General features: G+C 37.6%; 2 protein-coding genes and 1 long non-coding RNA gene across 3 annotated transcripts; 1 reads left to right on the top strand and 2 right to left on the bottom strand.

Annotated features, from left to right (window-relative positions):
* The first annotated feature begins 1388 nt into the window (after positions 1-1388).
* Positions 1389-7302, top strand: LOC121734081. Its single transcript, XR_006036656.1, has 3 exons — positions 1389-1426; positions 4800-4802; positions 7237-7302. It is a non-coding gene; the product is annotated as an uncharacterized LOC121734081 (long non-coding RNA).
* Positions 3331-12392, bottom strand: LOC121734064. The gene is made up of 8 exons (XM_042124475.1): positions 12027-12392; positions 11054-11207; positions 9537-9591; positions 8548-8692; positions 7835-7963; positions 5378-6670; positions 4703-4838; positions 3331-4213 (listed from the first exon to the last, which is right to left on the bottom strand). Exons 1-8 carry the CDS (start codon positions 12261-12263, stop codon positions 4185-4187), a joined length of 2178 nt encoding a protein of 725 aa, XP_041980409.1. The 5' UTR covers positions 12264-12392; the 3' UTR covers positions 3331-4184.
* A 2128-nt stretch (positions 12393-14520) lies between these two features.
* On the bottom strand, positions 14521-18122 carry LOC121734475. Its single transcript, XM_042125087.1, has 3 exons — positions 17475-18122; positions 16015-16348; positions 14521-14929 (listed from the first exon to the last, which is right to left on the bottom strand). Exons 1-3 carry the CDS (start codon positions 18097-18099, stop codon positions 14521-14523), a joined length of 1368 nt encoding a protein of 455 aa, XP_041981021.1. The 5' UTR covers positions 18100-18122.
* Between the last annotated feature and the right edge of the window lie 30 nt (positions 18123-18152).

Below are 18152 nucleotides of genomic sequence, written 5' to 3'. Positions count from 1 at the left end.
TTTACTAAATAGCAAAGTTGTGGATCAGTGGTCCAGTTTGTTACAGTACTTACAGTATATAGTTACTAGGATAAAGATTAACTTAAACGGAAAGACGATGTCGCTTGCCGTGCGAGCGTCGTGTGTATTGCGCGGGAGACTGAAAGGTACGTACGCGCAGTCTCACGGCTCGAAATCCACTGAAAACAAAATGGCGGGCGGCGTGTGCCGGCCGTTTTCAAAAAGGGGCGCGGGAGCTGAAAGGGGAGGTGCCGCGTTTACAGCGCACTACACTGGCACCCCACTCACACTCGCAGCATATCTAGCTGGCATGCGTCGTCGGGAGGCCCTCTTGCGCAAGACGCGGTTATGTGTATGAATATGATTTGCTATAAAGTGTAATAAATTATATTCCATCTACAAAAACAGATATTTCCTATAATTGTAAATGAATAAAAATGAAAAGTTCTAAATGCTAACTATTAACTGTGAAATAGGAGTATAAAATTATTGTTACGAAAACATTTGAAAAATGTATGAAACGGAACTTATGTCAATAGAGATTGACTCTGTTAATCGAAATCAAATCGATAAAAAGGGCGGCCATCTTAAATCGCCGGCACCACTGAAATGTCAGTACGAAATCGATAATTTCGATTGCAATTCCTTTACGAAGTGATTCGATATTTTTAAATTATCGATAAATTTTTGTTAGGTAACTTCCCTACTATTGTCAATTATAATGTGTCACGCATATCATCATAAAACGCACAAACTATAGTTAGCGATTTGTAACATAATATAGCCCTTTGAAGATAGCGGACATGAAACGAGTCAGGTAACCTTTTTTTCACACTACGGCGCTATAGTCATGGCCCATGGGCGTAGCGAGGTACGGGCAGCATCAACGCCCCCTACAAGAGCAATCGGGCTCACGAGTTTCATACCTAAACGTAGAGCGGAGAGAGTTGCGGGGTAAGAGGGGAGGCATTCAATCCTTGTTTGCTCGCTCATAATATGTTTTTAACCTCATCAACTCCCAAACGGCCCAAGTGAGCTGCGATAACAATAGATTTCCAAGAATCCGCGATCGAATGCCCCCCCCCCGAATGCAATACAGAGGCCGTAGAAAGTCCCTTTCGTTAAAAACGATGACGAAATTCGTTATCAAAATGTATGGGATTTGACATTAGCCTTCGCAAGCGAAATGTCATTTAGCGATGACTTATGTGACTTATGTCAAACCGCATATACAGGGTGTAACAAAAACAAGTGATAATACTTTAGGATGTGTACGTGTTCCTTGTAGAGAGTTCACTGTGAAAGTAGCAGCCCTGAAAGACCAACTTTTTTTTTCACTTTTGTATGGGGAAACTCGTGACGCTCGGGCCCTTGCCCATACAAAAGTGAAAAAATTTTTTCGTCTTTCAGCGCTGCTACTTTCACAGTGAAGTCTCTACAAGGAACACGTACACACCCTAAAGTATTATCACTTATTTTTGTTACACCCTGTATGTATTTTGATAACGAATTTCGTCATCGTTTTAAACGAAAGGTACTTTGTGAGGGCAGCAAAGACTTCTATTAAATAGAAGTTTTTGGAGGGCAGGCGTATCTACTATTTCTAGGAACGAGGTGTTGTAAAGAAAAAATGTATTAAGCGATATTTATTTAATAAAGTTGCCTACCACTGAACAACTAAAGCTAACTTATGCTAACTTATTCTATGCTTATATTCTAAAACAAGAAAAATAAAAGGATCACTGATACGAAAAATTTATATAATTAATCTAATATGTAATAATAAAAGTAGATATTCTTCAGACACCTATAAAATATTTTAGATTTAATTTTTTTGTAAAAAATATTTCCATAGACCATTATATTCTATGAGATCTTATAAACCATTTTATAAAATTTAAAATAGATAAATAAATAAGTCATTTTAACTGCTTATGCAATTTGCATAACTAATTAAAGACGTGAGTGGAAGAACCAGATAACTTACATATTATGTGACACCAGGACAATTATTCATTTTTTCCTACATTTTTTCTTATAATTTAAACAAACTTTGTAACTTACCTAATTCATCATATTCTGGCTAATATATCTGGCTATACAAAAAATCCATTTTTTTTATTTCAAATCATTTTCCTGGCCCTAGAAGCCTATGTTTATGCAAAAACGGCAATGTTTGTTACTTACCTGCTTCTTCCACTCATGGCTTCATTATTTTTACTAACAATTTTGATTTTATAGCTATACTAAGCACGAGAGTTTCTCCTTCATAAACATGGAGAAGGAGAGATATTTTAAAATTACCTACTTGATTATCATGTTATCGCTGGCATAAATAACAACGATTATAATATTAACCTAAGATTAACTTTAATCTGCGCAAATAAGCCTAAGGGCCTGTTTCACCACTTCCTGATAAGGCTATCCACCACTTAACTTGACACATACAGTATGGAGAATCTGTCAAATAAGCCTATCCGGCACCCTATCAGGAAGTGGTGAAACAGGCCCTTAAAGTTATTAATAGTAAATAGTGTTATATGATATCTAATACATGAATCTAAATTCTAATGAAATGTTATAATACTCTTTATCATAATAGTCTGCTCTATATAATATTATGCTTCTACATGTATGTCCTAAAACTTAAGACTAAATATCGACTATGGGGTAAATTTTTACCTCCTAAGTCCTAACCTACTGCTTACTGGTAGATAAAATTGTTAGAATAACATTCATTAAAATTCCTACAAAACTAGATTTTATGTCGCCAGTTTAAAACAGTTGTCAATTAGTGTCAACTATTAAAATAATTATACTTAACATTGCTATATTTTCTTACATTTAACTTACAGCTAACTTAAATATATACGTTAAAACTACATTAAACTACAATATTTACAACTATATTATAGCCTAAGCATGAAAATATTTTTGTACAATACTGTTAACCATAGTCCGCTAGTCTGGGTTAAAATTAATCATGGACTAAATATCGGAATTTCAACTCTCTTGATCTTCGTTTTAACGAGAGAGAGAACATTATCTTTTATACGTAGGTTAATTTTAGCCCAGATTTGCGCAATAGTTAATTTCGAAACTCATGCCCTCTCAATGAAATAATATAAGTAAATCCCGCTCATAAAATACACGGTGCTAATTCGCCTTCGGCCATTTACCTCGCTACTTGTCTCTTTTACTCTCACAAGGATAATAAGGGGTTTTCCATTAAGGACTTGACAACTTTTTTTCAAAATAAAATTAAAACCATTTGAGATATTTCAACAATTTTAGTATCGAATTGAAGTACAATAAATTCATTTTTAATGGAACTCGACTTCGCTCATATGGTCACCGCAGGCCCGTTTGCAGCGATGATTCTTTGAACCCAATTTTGTATGACTTTGCCACACATTTCGGCTATTTCGCGTTTAATTTTGGCTCTGAGCTCTTCCGACGGCGTCGGCTTATCCAACGACTTGACGCAGCCCCTAAGAAAAAAATCTAGAGGCGTTAAATCGCACGAAAGAGGCGGTTAATCGACTGGTCCATATTTTGAGCTAATACGCTCATCAAACTTGCTCTTCAAAAAAGTTATTTGTGATGTGTGGCTTGTGGTGCCGTCCTATTGAAACCTCATGCTGTCCAAGTCTATATCTTCTAATTCAGGCAAAATAATCCATAATCATGGCCAACCTGTCTGTCTACTAGGGCGAGAATTACGATCGAAAATCGGAGTTAACGCTCTTAAAGTAGCGGCCACCGACGTTGTTCGTTCGTGTACAGCATGATAAAAATGTTATGACTTATGTCTAATGACTAATGAGTAAAATGACAGTAACAGTTCGATGTATAGTGAAAGGGTGCGTCCACAAACTAAATTCAAAATTGTCAAGTCCCTATTGGAAAACCCTTTAAAACTATCGCATACCTGTGTAACATATTACAGAGATAGCTATATATGGCGTTCCTAATTCCTAAGCGCAACAACGACATTATCGATTGTGAAAGAGACAAAAAGCACAATGGCTGAATTTCTAAGTGTTCGATGCCCAGGCTATAGTAGAAAAATAATAGGTATACTTACCTAATATTTATAAGGTTATACTTACCTAGCAATACTACTTTCTGTATGGCTAACTTTTCGGAAGTGCTTCTTAAAGGCATTCAGCGTTGTTGTTTCTTCAATATTCAAAAACTTGCCGGTAATTACCTGATGTTTTCGTTAAGGCATTATTTTTAATTATTTTGTTTTAATTATAATACTGACATCCCAGAGCTTTCGAACAAAGTCTTCCTGCGATGCGTACAAACTAGCAAGGTGTGACGTTATAGTGTGCTGAAATTTTGTATCCACCCTTATGGGAAGGTCTATTTTAAGATATCAGAGGTTTTTAAGATATCAGAGTCGTTCTTTTATAGAGGTTTCTATTTTTGATAATTCGTTTAATTACCAATAAGAAAAAAACATAGGAAACTAGCTTGTTTGAGTCAGAAATCCGAAACTTGACATTTTTTTAGAAAAAATACTACTTCAAACAGTACTTTCTTATCATGGGACCACCTGTGAAATATCCTCTTTCCAACGAAGAAAGAATCATCGAAATCGCTTCACAAACGACGAAGTTATCCGCGAACATACAAACAAAAATCTACAGCCAAACATAGAATCTCCTCATTGGCAATCGATGTAAAAGGATACGGAAGCACCTCTCGGCGTCACCAGCGCTCTCGTACTTGACGGTGGCGGCGCCGGGGCCGGCCAGCTCCAGCCCCGTCACGCGACCGAACTCCGACAGCCGGTCGCACAGCGCGCTCAGCTTCACCGTCGCCGGTATCTGCGAGATGTAGTGAAGAAAGACTATAGTATGTGCTGTCCTGGATGTATAATAGACCGTATAGGCCGCAGCGTTCTAGGTCAGCAGATTTCGTACATGGGGCGGCGTTAATAAAGTGGCCTACACTCATTAAAAAATTCGGCGGGTTGAGGTAGCACACATACTCAGTGCCATAGCGCAGTTGGGTGACGTTTATTGCAGGCGTTGAGTGGAGTATGCCGAATGTTAGAACCGCTTCCTGTTACTTTTTTGGTATGTAAAAAAACTAAACAGCACTATTACTTAGTATCCATAGTCCATACTAATATTATAAATGCGAAAGAGTGTATGTCGGTCTGTCTGTCTGCTTGTCTGTTAACTCTTCACGCCTTAACCGCTGAACACATTTTGCTGAAATTTGGTATGGAGATAGAAAGGACTTATGATATATTTTATCCTAGAAAATGTACGGTTCCTTCGCGATAAAGGAATTCTGGCGCAGCGGACTTGCGGGCGTCATCTAAAACCATAATAATTTCATGATAATTCAAAATACTTACATTGATGATCCTCAATGTGTAAGCGTTCATTCCTCGGTAGATCTCCAGCGGTCTCACCGACTGTCTTTGAGCGAACGGCCCAACAGGCCTCGTCGGTACATTAGGTTGCATATTCGGAGCTTGCATGTTACCCTGTATACCGGAGTTCAGGTAACCATTGCTGGATGGGTAAAATTGCTGACTGGGTCCTTGGTTGCCAAAGTTGTTTGGGAACTGTGCTCGGTTGAGGAAGGGATTTTGGATCGCCCTAGGGCCTGCTGGTCCTTGCATGCCTTGCATAACTTGAGGCCCTTGAATACCGGGCATACCTTGCGAACCTTGCATGCTTTGAGGCACTTGCATACCTTGCATGGTTTGAGGTACTTGCATGCCTTGAGGCCCCTGCATACCTTGAGGTCCTTGCATGCCTTGAGGCCCTTGCATGCCTTGAGGTCCTTGCATGCCTTGAGGCCCTTGCATGCCTTGAGGCCCTTGCAGGCCTTGCATGGCTTGAGGCCCTTGATTGACTTGCATAGCTAGAGCCCCTTGCAGGCCTGACATACCTTGAGGCCCTTGCATACCTTGCAAGGTTTGAGATCCTTGCATACCTTGCATGACTTGAGGCCTTTGCATAGTTTGAGGCCCTTGCATTCCCTGCATGCTTAGCATTGGTCGAAGTCGAGGACCTCCTTGCGTCCCTTGAAAACCAACACCGCTTATTTGCCTTGAATCACTTGGGCCTTGGTTCATTTCGAATTGTGCATTAAATCCCGTTTCACCATTTGTTCCCGAACTCTGTCCAAAGTTGGTTGGTTTGTTGAAAGTTGAATTGCTTTGCCAATTATGATTGAACGCACCATTAATAGATTCAGTATCACCATTATTAACACCTAATGCTTGTCCTGTGTTCAAATCTGGAGTTTTCCTTGATTCAAGTTCTGGTGAGCTGTTTACGGACTTTATTTCTTCATTTGGTGATTCTTCTTTTACTTTAGACTCACCAATTTCAGTATCAATTACTAGTTTCGGTGTATCCTCGTTTCTTTCAGGTCTACCTATGCTGGAAATAATTTCTTTGAGCAGATCTGAGCTGTTTTCAGATTTGAATATTTTTGTTTCTATGAAAGTCGATTTGCCAGATACGAATCTTTCGTACTCTTTAGCTATGTTGCGGACGGGTTTGCCGTATTTTCCTAGCCCGGGGCCTAAGTTGGCTAGGCCTTTTGGTAATATCTTCCAATATTCTGACTGGTGGTCCATTGTTATTTTAAGGGTTTGTCCATAGTAGGTTTGACCGTTTAGCATCGATATGGCCTGCAACATAAAACAAGCATTCGTTTCGGACACCTCCAGAATGGAGGTGTGACGAAAGCTACATTCACAGGGTGCAATGCTTTAGGGCATGGGTTACCAAATGGCGGACCGCGGTCCGCATCCGGACCGCCGCGCCGACCCATTGTGTGCCGACCGAGCATGTTCGAAGATGACCTTCGTTAAAAAATTATTTCGGTCTCGACGATGTCTCGATATACTGATGAACATGTAGCAACAAAAATTGTCACTTTTCTCGTTGATACAAAGTACAAATACCTTTGTAATTTCCGTAATCACATTTGTTTAAGTAATTTTTTTTTAAATGTGTGGACCGCAAATGTCATTTTATTTTTTAAAACGGACCCCTAGCGAAACTAATTGGTGACCCCTGCTTTAGGGTATGTATGTGTATTGTGTACCTTGTATAGAGTTGACTGTTGACTGTAAAAGTAGCAGCGCTGAAAAGATCTTTTTTTGTGATTTATATGGGCAAGCGCCCCAGCGTCATGAATTTTCCCATACGAAATTTAACAAGTTACTTTTTCAGCACTGCTACTTGCACAGAGAAAACTATATAGGGGACCCATTCACACCCTTAAGTATTATCACTCAGTTTTGTTACACCCTGTATAACATGTAGCCCTATGTATATGTATATTAATACGTGAGCCAAAAACTTTGTATCCCTTTTGACGAAAAATGGGGAAACGTAGGAGAATGAAATTTTGCACAGTTATAGTTTATATGGTGAAGAAAGGCATCGAGCTAATATTATTTGGAAACTATGGTTTTATCATACATTTTTTTAACAAATAAAACAATACACACACTTGGAAAAATTACGGATTTTTGAGTGACAAGCCTGTACATACGAATTATACTCTTTTATTTATGGTTGAAGTCTGTTGACAACATGGTGACAAATTGAAAATGGATTTCAGTGTTTTTATTGTAACTTAGATACTATTAGACAATGCTTACACGGCCAGTCTGATATCAGCTAAGTCCCAGAGACTAGAGTTGAAAAAAATATGATAAAGTCAATATTTTTTTACAAAACATAGCTGGTAGTAGTCCTAATGTCGTTGAAAGTAAGGTCGAATTTCGGCCATTGGGCGATCTCTTGTTTATATAGATATTCCTACTTGATCAAATATTTCATACCTGCACGGCTTCTAATGGATGGCTGTACATGACGTTGGCAAATCTCTTAGCCACAGTCACCACATGGCATACCACCACGTGACCAGCTAGTTCCAACACCTCTTTGAGCTCAGAACGGTCACATCGGAACTGTTACAGTAACATGGATTTGTTATAAATAAATACATAAAGGAGACAGAGTAGTGACAATTACATTAAGGGTCAATTTATAATAGAGCAGAGTCGAAGCGCAGCGAAGCGAATTCCCAAAAACTGCACACAGAAAATTCAACCTTAACTCCAGAACGTAACGCACACATCACTTCTGCGAGATCAAACAGCGTTGGTCGGGCGCATGCGCGCGAATCGCGCAGAAGCACCCGACGCGCGCGCGCCTTTTAAAATTCTCAGATGTAATCTGTGCGTTAACGCTTTGGAGTTAAGGTTGGATTTGCTATGTTCAGTTTTGATACCTCGCTTCAATGCGCTTCGACTCTGCGCTAATATAAATTGACCCTTTGGAAATTTGTGTCAGCACTATAGGCCCCTTACAACTTTAAGATGCGCGATTAATGTGAATGGGGAAAGTGCAATGGTTTATTTTAGGTCTATTTGGGGCGAGAAATAAGCGTGGCAGTAAACAAAAATCATGCTTTATAACGCACAATAGCTAATATATAGACAGTCAACTTTACATGACATGTAAAATATGTAATGAATTAGAATACACTTACATTCGTAACAAGAACCCAATTTGATAGAGGTGGAGTGATGTCTAAGGATGTGAGAAATGACTCCTTGAGTCCATACAAAGTCTTCGGATCGACGTCCCAAACATCAATACTTATGTTCGTCCCTACATCTTGACCTTTCTTGTCTCTGAAAAGCATAAATAAAAAAAAAGCTAATATATACTGGGCAAAGGCCTCCCCTCTTTCCTTCCACATGTCTCTTTCCTCCTTCCTCCTCCTTTGCTGTGACACAAACGGCTAATTAGAATAGAATAGAATATACAGGATGTTTGAAATAAGGCATAGTAAGCTGAAAGTGGGTTACTCAGGGGGTCAAGACTTTTGAAAATTCGCAAAAAAATATTTTGCTTTTCCTTAGTAAGACCGACAAAGTTTCTTTGGAAAATCTATATTTTTTTCGTATTTCCAAAAGAATTTCCAAAAGTCATAGAATAAAAGTTGTTCAGAATGACTCCTAGAGTGACCCCTGTCGGCTTACTATACCTTATTTGAAAAATCCTGTATAGAAATTTCAAATTAAAGAAACAAATTAGCACAAATTGGCCAGCTCAATTGACTCAATACTGTGGCTTCACCGAAAACCGACATCAAATAACGGTAATATTGTGTTTCGCGCCTTAACATATCAAGCCCCATAAGCTCACCAGTGAGCGAGACACAATAGAATAACAATATATTTCCAAGAATCCACGATCGAAGGATTAATTGACATACAGGAGTTTTACTTAAGATAAGTGCTTTTAAAAATTCTATAATCCAAAATACCTCCAAAGATGCAATCCAAGATACCAAAATTTATGTTGATACAAAAGTAATCAACATAAATTTTGGTTCATACAAAAGTAATCAATTATAATTTTGGTTCATAAAAAATTTATGTTGATACAAAAGTAATCAACATAAATTTTGGTTCAGTTAATTTAATGTGTCGTAAAGCATACCAAACATGTTTAATGAATTAATGTTTGTACCTGTGTTCAACCATCACCTCACTTCTAACTGATTCTTCCTCATCACTGGCTTGATCTGAAAAATTCATTTATTAAGGTTCTATAGACTAAGAGCCTGTTTCACCACTTCCTGATAAAGTGCCAGATAGGCTATCCACAACTTATCTGACAGATACTCCATACTCCATCTGTCAAAAAAAGTTGTGGATAGCCTATCCGGCACTTATAGAAAAATTGATATTTTAATTATTCAATTTGGGTGGCTTACAGCTAGCTATATTATGTGTCGTTCATTGTAATAGTGAATTATCTCCATGCAATTAAGTTTTGAGAAATTTACTGCCGCACTAAGAGTGGAACATTAATTACTTAAATGCAAATAAGTAATTCAAAATTTTGACATAAGCTCCATACATTATCTGTCAAACTCTTCATTAAATCGAAGGTTAATCGTAATTAAATGTCTCTGAGTACGGCCGTAAGAGATTTGTTAATTAATGCGTAGAAAAGAAACTACAAATTTTATTCAATGATTTATATTTTTTATTGTAGATATCAAATGAAATATTATAATAGCAGCGTTGCCAGACGTCCCGATTTTGTCGGGACGTCCCGATTTTGTCATCAAAATTAAATGTCCCGCGCGGAAAAGGCTCATTCCCGTTTTTCGGGGAAAGCTCGAACGTACGTGCAGCGTGCTGAGAAAGAAAGGTGCGTATTGAAGATAATAGTGTGGGAGGTAGATGGGTAGATTTTCTATAGCTACTTTAGCTATCTATTGTCACGTAAACCGTAAACGCTATTTTGACGCAAGTAAAAAGATAAAACTTAAAAAAACTTTTGATATTATACCTTTTTTTACTTTGTACCGCTTTTGACTTGGCACAAAAAAAATCTGGCAACGTTGTATAATAGTACAAGTTATTTTAATGAAACCGAAAAAATAATACTCCTGCCTGGTTTGGCCATTTTTGCGCCCCCCCAGTCGAGTCTACGCCCTGTGCCTGGGCACCGGTGGCACCGCCTTATTTACGGCACTGGGAGTTACACCACTATTACAATGACCGACATATATTACAGTATACTATTACAATAGAAAACAAAAAGCCTATAAGCCTCCACACTACTCCACATCAAGTAGCTTGTCATTGTGAATTAATTTTTTTTGTATATAAAAATTAACCTCTCGAATACCGGGATGTCAAAATTTTATTGAGCCTCAAATACCGCGTTCTATGGCGCTATTTAAATTTAAAAAAAAAAAAATTTAAAGTTTTACAAAATTGCACCAATCAGGAACTGATTTCTTTTAGTAGCCAACTTCATACTCTTAAAATTATGCATAGAACAAACGAAATTAAATCTTATAAACACTAAAATAAGTTACAAAACAGCGTGAGGTCGAGTGCATCAGGTGGCTCAATATCGAGCTGGTGGTACACAGAGGTATTTTAAGGGTGGCTGGTTATGGTGTCGTCGGTGGGGTTCAAGACTCAAGAGGTTAAACAAAAAAAAATTTTTGTTTTCATTTAACTTACCTTCAGTGTCCACGCACACTAATCCCAAAGCTTGCTTTATTTTCAACTTCTCCAAAACTTTATTCCTTTCTTCCTCAGTTTTGAATTTCAGTCTGATTTGAAAATCCGACTCAGTGTCTCTAAAGTCATTAACTAACAGTGCATTTTCACCAATCTGTAAAGATAATAGTGTTCTATAATTAAAAAAATAAGTTATAATCAATTGAATTTATTGAAGGTGTGAATTGAATATGCAATGAAAATGAAAAATGTTTTTTTTTTAATTTCCAAATTTACATTAAAAATTAACTCTTTTAGAATGTCTACATGAGGCTTTCTACCAGTTTATTATTACAATTTACACCAAGAGAATTACTTCATGTCAATGTGAAACTAGCTTAGGGAGCATACCCATACTACATGACCTACTTTTTAAGATTTTTGGATAATACTTTAGGATGTGTATGTGTTCCTTATAGTGAGTTTACTGTGAAAGTAACAGCGCTGAATGAGAAACATTTTTTTCACTTTTGTATGGGCAAGTACACCAGTGTAACGAGTTTCTCCATACAAAAGTGAAAAAAAAATGTTTCAGATCCCCGACTGTTGTGACCGAGTGTAATATTTTGATTTTGAAGAATTGCATTTCCTAAAAACACAGCTTGGCATTTTAAGTCAAAAACCTGACACAATGATATTCTAACCTGACACCTCGTCGCTCACTCTCTGCCAACATGCAACTAATTCAAAAGAAGGTTACCTTCATTTGAATTAGTTGCATACCACTTACCTTCATTTGGCCGTATCAGACTGTACGCGCTAGTGCGATATCTACCTTTTTTTTATAATAGAATATCATAGTTAGGCTGGGTCAATTTTATGTTAGACTGTCAGTTTGGCAGCAATTAGCGTGACACGAGAATTTTATAAATAAATAACATGCACTATAAGAATATAAAGTAAAAATAATATAAAGAAAGAAAGAAACATTTACCTCCTCTCTTATGTAGTTCATAACTTGGTCACAAGTCCATCCTCCAGGTAAGTTTGTCATAACAAGCTTAAATATTTGTTCTTTATCCCCATCCGTTGTAGAAATCGACATATTGGAGCCACAGTCAGATCGCTGTTTCTTTGTCGATGGCCCAGGGCTACTTTGGTTGCTACTGGAATCATCATCATTCGCAGCTTTCCTCCTTCTATTGCCTCCAAACTCTATTTCAACACTCATAATGTTTATCGCTGTATTCAACTACTCTCCAAATGATACCTTATTTTCATCGACGAATGGATTGTTCACGAAATTTCTTTTTACTACCTTTATCTTATAACTTTTTATCGTAAATTCCTTTAATTTTGTTATAAATAAAAATCCTCACAACACAACAAAACAACAAACACATTCTTCTTCTTCTTCTTTTTGGTGTCTACTTATTATGGCACTCAGCTTTTTAACCATAAACTTATAATGCAGTATATTATAAGCAGTGTAGCCAACCCCTCAGTTAGCTGTAGAACTACAGTTTTTCGGAAATCCTCTCAGTTTTCAGTTTAGGCCTCGAAATCTACAGTTTTTATGAGCTAGCCAGCGTCGTCTATTTTATTATATTAAACTTATTAATATAAACGAAACAGTTAGGATCCTAATTATTAGCGTACTTAATCAGAAGAATAGAGGCTTTTGATTGGTGCAATCAGAATCAGAAGCTTCTAATTTGTCTTTTTTAGGATCCTAATTAGGACGTCTAAAAGTAAGGTGGAATAAGCCCCTTACCGACATCGATCGCTCGGTCGATCGATGTCTGTTTTACCAATATAAAGTCGGTAAAACAGACATATTTCATTATTTTTCTGGTTTTTAATTCCCGGCTTCCTGAAATATATTCTATTTATTCCCATAATTAAATAATAAAAAATCATTAAATATAAAACTGTACATTTACTGTTTTTCAATTTGATATTTACAGTTTTCTACAGTTTTTTTCTAGCATATCTACAGCTTAGCTCTATGATGGGGTTGGCAACACTGATTATAAGTTTATGTTTTTAACCATGGCCAGTGTCAAATAAAATATGGCGGGAACAAAAATTCGTACAAACAAAAAACCACAGATATCAGAAACAAGAGATGGGCCGCCGCACATACAGGTATTTGTGCGATCTAGGCAGCCAAAATTATTTTCTTGCTTTATTGTTATCCAATCAATACAAATAAGAAAATAATACAAGTTTGAAAATAATTATGCGTATATTCACAAAAAAGGGTACTTACATATTATATTTAAAAAACGAAAAAAAAAGTTTGACTAAAAGTTTAATCTCCTTCGCTTTCTGAAGAATTTTCTACAATATTGGGTTCTTCAGATACTAACATATCCAACGTTTCGGGCATAAATGTATTAGCTTTTCTTTTTTTGACCTCACGCATACTACTTAATAATGGGTCAGAACTAAGTAGAAGACGGTTAAATATGTCTTCATTACAACTTTCCCTAGAAAATTTCCTCGCAAAATCTTGGCGGTAACTTCTAAAATGTTTATTGCGAGCTTCAGCAGCCTCCTCAGAGAGCTGCCCGATGGGTAATAGTGCGTTTTCTATAATGACTGCGCCATGGATCAAGACTTTATGCATTGTTGGCGTCATAGGATGCCAATTATATAGGTGTACATAAAGACGAGCCGTTTCTAATGCATAATTTTTATATTTTATAGGATCAATTTGAAACCCGCTTGAAATTGTTTCCAATATAACTTTTAGCCTATAAATTAGTTCATAGTCAATTCCTGTTATTTCTGAGGCTAATCTTGGATTCTCAAAAAATCTTTTACTTGTATTACCATCATTAGTGTTACCGAAATTTTGTTTAGGCATATCAACCAAAAGACCAGTTTCTGTTCGAAACCTATCTTGTATATATTTCTTTTTTCTTGCTTCTTGATTTTTTTCTTCTTGCGTTTTTCTTTCTTTATATTTTTTTACTTCTAGTTTGTAAGCTAAGTGTAAAATACTTTCGTTTATTCGAATTCTAGCATGAAGTACCGATAACCCGAATTCAAGAGCTGAAAAATTTACTTCAGTCGTATAATTATTTAAATCATTGAAATCTTTAGTTGATGCTCCACAAATGTAGCACTTACTAGTAGACTTTGTACCTGTGGCTGCATTGCAGACCTTTCCATCTACCATTGTCATTATAAATGTGTGTGTAGTGTTTCTACAGATAGATAGGGATGGAATGAAACAACCAAACCCGATGAGTGCTGTTCTTACACTGATTTATTAAGTAAAATGTAACAATGTTAATGAATGTAAACTGCTGACACAAAGCGCTCACTCAGCAGTTAAACTAATACATTATTGTACTTTGTACATCCTGGGACTCAGGGAAAAGGATGCTGAATGATGTAAAGAACTAAAACTTAATGTCCATACGTAACCTAATGTCTCTAAAATGTTTGTCCTAAACCACTTTATGTCACAGTTAAAATTAATAATCACTAATTTCACTTTCACTAATTTTTGGAACTGACAATCGCACAGATTTTTTACACTTGCCACTTGTTTTCACACATGACTGCGTACTGGTGCTCGGAGGAACCACCCCCGTTGATGATGATGACTGCTGCTTTGTAGGCAGCTCCGGAAGTTCCACGTTAGTCGCCTCCACCGCCCGCAGAACCACCGGAGCAGTGACAGCAGGGGACACTCGAAACTGTTGTTGGCTTGTCTTACGAACACGACGGACGACGTAAATGCACCCCCCTAAGATCAGCAGTGTCAGCGTGGCGTAGATCGCAGTATAGTGGTGTACATCGTGTACACTGACGGGAGAGTAAACCACATCAGCTTCCTTTTTTATGTTCTCCAACTGCATCTTCATCTGATCCCAAGTATGACTGTGATTGTCCGGTATGAAACTTTCAGGTAATGTAGAATTTAGAATATGATTAAGGACAGAAAATTCTGGTACTGGAGCGATGTCAGGCTTCGTAGATAGTTTTGTAAGATAGTTAGTGTGTCCGTAAATTGTAACGGATCTACTCTTCAAAACGCATCCCGACGCTATGTCCATGAGTCCGTTTCCTTGTAAGGTGTAAATGTTTGAATAATAAGATTACTTTTAAAATATATACTGTATATTTTGTCTAGTTCGAATGATTCCTTAGCAATTAAAGGTATTTTTATCTCTATTACTAGAAATGATCTTCCGATTTTTGAGCTAACTTTCATGACCTTGTATAATTCCTGTAAGTCTTCTTCACTAATAGGCAAAGTTAGGTCTCCCCTTAATTGATTCGAAATAATGTGCATCTGTTGTCGCAGCTGTTCTGAAGGTATTAAATGTGCGTCCAAGTGTCCATGAGATAAATCAGTTACTGTATCGACTAAATTATCTTGTATACGTCGAAGATTCGATATTAAAATCTGTGCCGACAGAATTGATGATATAGTATTAAGTTGATGCTCACTGTCCGACTGTACTCGATTTAAAATATTTGTTAAATTTTGTAAATGTGACTGTACCATGCTGAATTGCTTATACATAATATCTTCATTTCTGCGTAATATGTTCGACTGTGCCTCAATAATGCTCGTTTGATTTTTCAGAAGGCTTCGTAAGTGATTGGAGTCGTACGAAATCTTCTCTATGTCCTTTTCATATTGTTTCAGAAACCTGTCGTCGAGAACTCCGAATAATGCGTTAGCTACATAACCCACACCATTAATTATGCCTCTCTTCTGTCGTTTGTTAGTTTTATATTGCAGCAATACATTATAATGTTGAAGTTCCGATAGTTCATGTTGTAATTGTTCGGCTATGCTTATGTACTGCGGTGAAAGTTGTGAAGTATCTTTCTGTATATGTTTTACGTACTTCTGTAAATATGAAAGACTCGTCCAATACGTTGACATATTATAGTAAACAACTAATTTCCACTCATCCCTGATTAAGTTAATATCGAACTGTTTGTCGAAATACAGGCTTTGACTCGAGTTGAAATTTGATATATTGTAGGTTCCCTGTGTGGGTGAAATTGTAAATAAAAACATAGCAAGTAAAGTAAATATAAAATGACATAAATTATTTCTTCGAGGTCGACGTCGAGATGGCGGTAGCTGGTTTGTTTGGCTTTCTGGTTGTACCCTGCTCATTGTCCCAGGGGTCACGACATGTCGATCATGATCACTAGAGCTGCTGTTTACCTGTACGGTATCGCTCTCCTTGACTGGAAGTCGGGAAAGTTTTAAAATTGGCCTTTTCAATATACCATTCTTGGTCTTAACCGATACCACTCTCACGTACCCATCCTTGCCTGGATGTACCTCGACTATCCTGCCTAAAGCCCATTTCCCGGGAGGTAAATTGTCTTCCTTCACCAGAACTATGTCGTCCACTTCAAAGTTCCTCGATGGACTCTGCCATTTGGATCGTGTTTGAAGCTGCTGAAGGTACTCCGAAGACCACTTCTTCCAAAAGTTCCTGTTCATGGCTTGTACCATGTGCCATCTGGTGTTAAGATTAAGATGTTCCGGTTCAGCCTGTGGACGAGACAGCAAAGGTCCCCCTACGAGGAAATGTCCAGGGGTCAGGTAATCATCATCAGGATTCTCCGTCAACGCAACCAATGGTCGTGAATTAAGGCAGGCCTCTATCTGCTGTAACAGGGTGTTAAATTCTTCGTAGGTAAGTCGCTGCTCGCCTATCACTCGCCGAAGATGATATTTGAGTGATTTGACGGCAGCCTCCCATAGACCTCCTGCAGATGGAAATAATGGTGCGTTGAAAGTCCATTTGATATTATAGCTGTTTATGTTCGCGAAGAAATTCCTGTCAATTGTGGCCAAAATATCTTTGTACTCCTTGGTCAGCAATCTGTTAGCGCCTTTAAAATTTGTCCCATTGTCACTGTACATATGACGCTGGGGTGCCTCGCCGGGCACAAAACCGACGAAAGGCTGCAAGAAATCCAGGGGTGCTGAGGTCGGACACGAGCTCCAAGTGAACGGCCTTGGTCGATAAGCATACGAATACGGCTACGTATCCTTTCGTTGTTCTTACCCCACGCCCCTTTTGTGCTTTGATGTCAAAATATCCTGTGAAGTCTACACCTGTAATGCTAAATGGACGCGAAGGAGTTACGCGTGGTTCGGGTAGATCTGCCATGATCTGTTGATGATTCTGGTGGCTGTAACGCCTGCATGTAACGCACTTACGTAACTCTCTTTTAACAGTACGGAGCCCGCTCAGTATCCAGTATTTGTATCTAATGTGTGATAAGGTAAGTCTGGGTCCGCCATGTAAAGTTAAAGAATGAGCTTGCTGTATAATTAGTTCTGTGAGACGACTATGATTCGATAAAATAATTGGATTTTTCGCACAACTTTCTAAATGCGACTTATTAAGTCTCCCACCGACCCTCAGTAATCCGTCATCCTTACTAATAAACGGATTTAAACATAATACCTTACTATTCCTAGGTAATTTTCTATTCTGTAAAATACAACTAAATTCTTCCTTAAATTCTATAGATTGTACAGTTCTAATTATAATACAATATGCATTTTCCATTTCAACAGCTGACAAATAATTCTGATGTGGCACATTCTTCTTGTTGCGAAGCCACAGGATGTAACGTGATAGCCATGCCACTGTTGTTGCGACACGTGCCAATGAACTGTATTCATTCAATAATTGTAATATTAAAGTCTTATGTTTTATAATTGTAGTTGATAAAGTCGCGTTCACACTAGCCTTAATTTCTTCAATACATGTAGTTAAATTAGAAACGTTTTCAATTGAACTTATATCTAACTTGTTGAGCCATTCTGGGCCCCACCATAATGAATGGGATTCTAGTTGTGCAACTGTCAATCCTCTTGTAGCACAGTCTGCTGCATTTAATTCTGTACTCACATGATGCCAACGTGAAGGTTCGACAATTTCTGTAATCTTTTGCACTCTGGTGGATACAAATTTCTGCCATCTGTGAATGTCACCTTGAATCCAAGCCAATGCAATCATAGAGTCACTCCAGCAATGTACCTCATATTGACTGTCCGTCATTGTAGCCAAGACCTTATCCAAAAGGTTAGTCAAAAGATGTGCGCTACATAGTT

Source organism: Aricia agestis, chromosome 15, assembly GCF_905147365.1.
Source record: "Aricia agestis chromosome 15, ilAriAges1.1, whole genome shotgun sequence".
Classification (NCBI taxonomy): Eukaryota; Metazoa; Arthropoda; class Insecta; order Lepidoptera; family Lycaenidae; genus Aricia; species Aricia agestis.
Note: the sequence above shows the minus strand (reverse complement) of the source record. Positions and strands in the feature narration are given on the sequence as shown.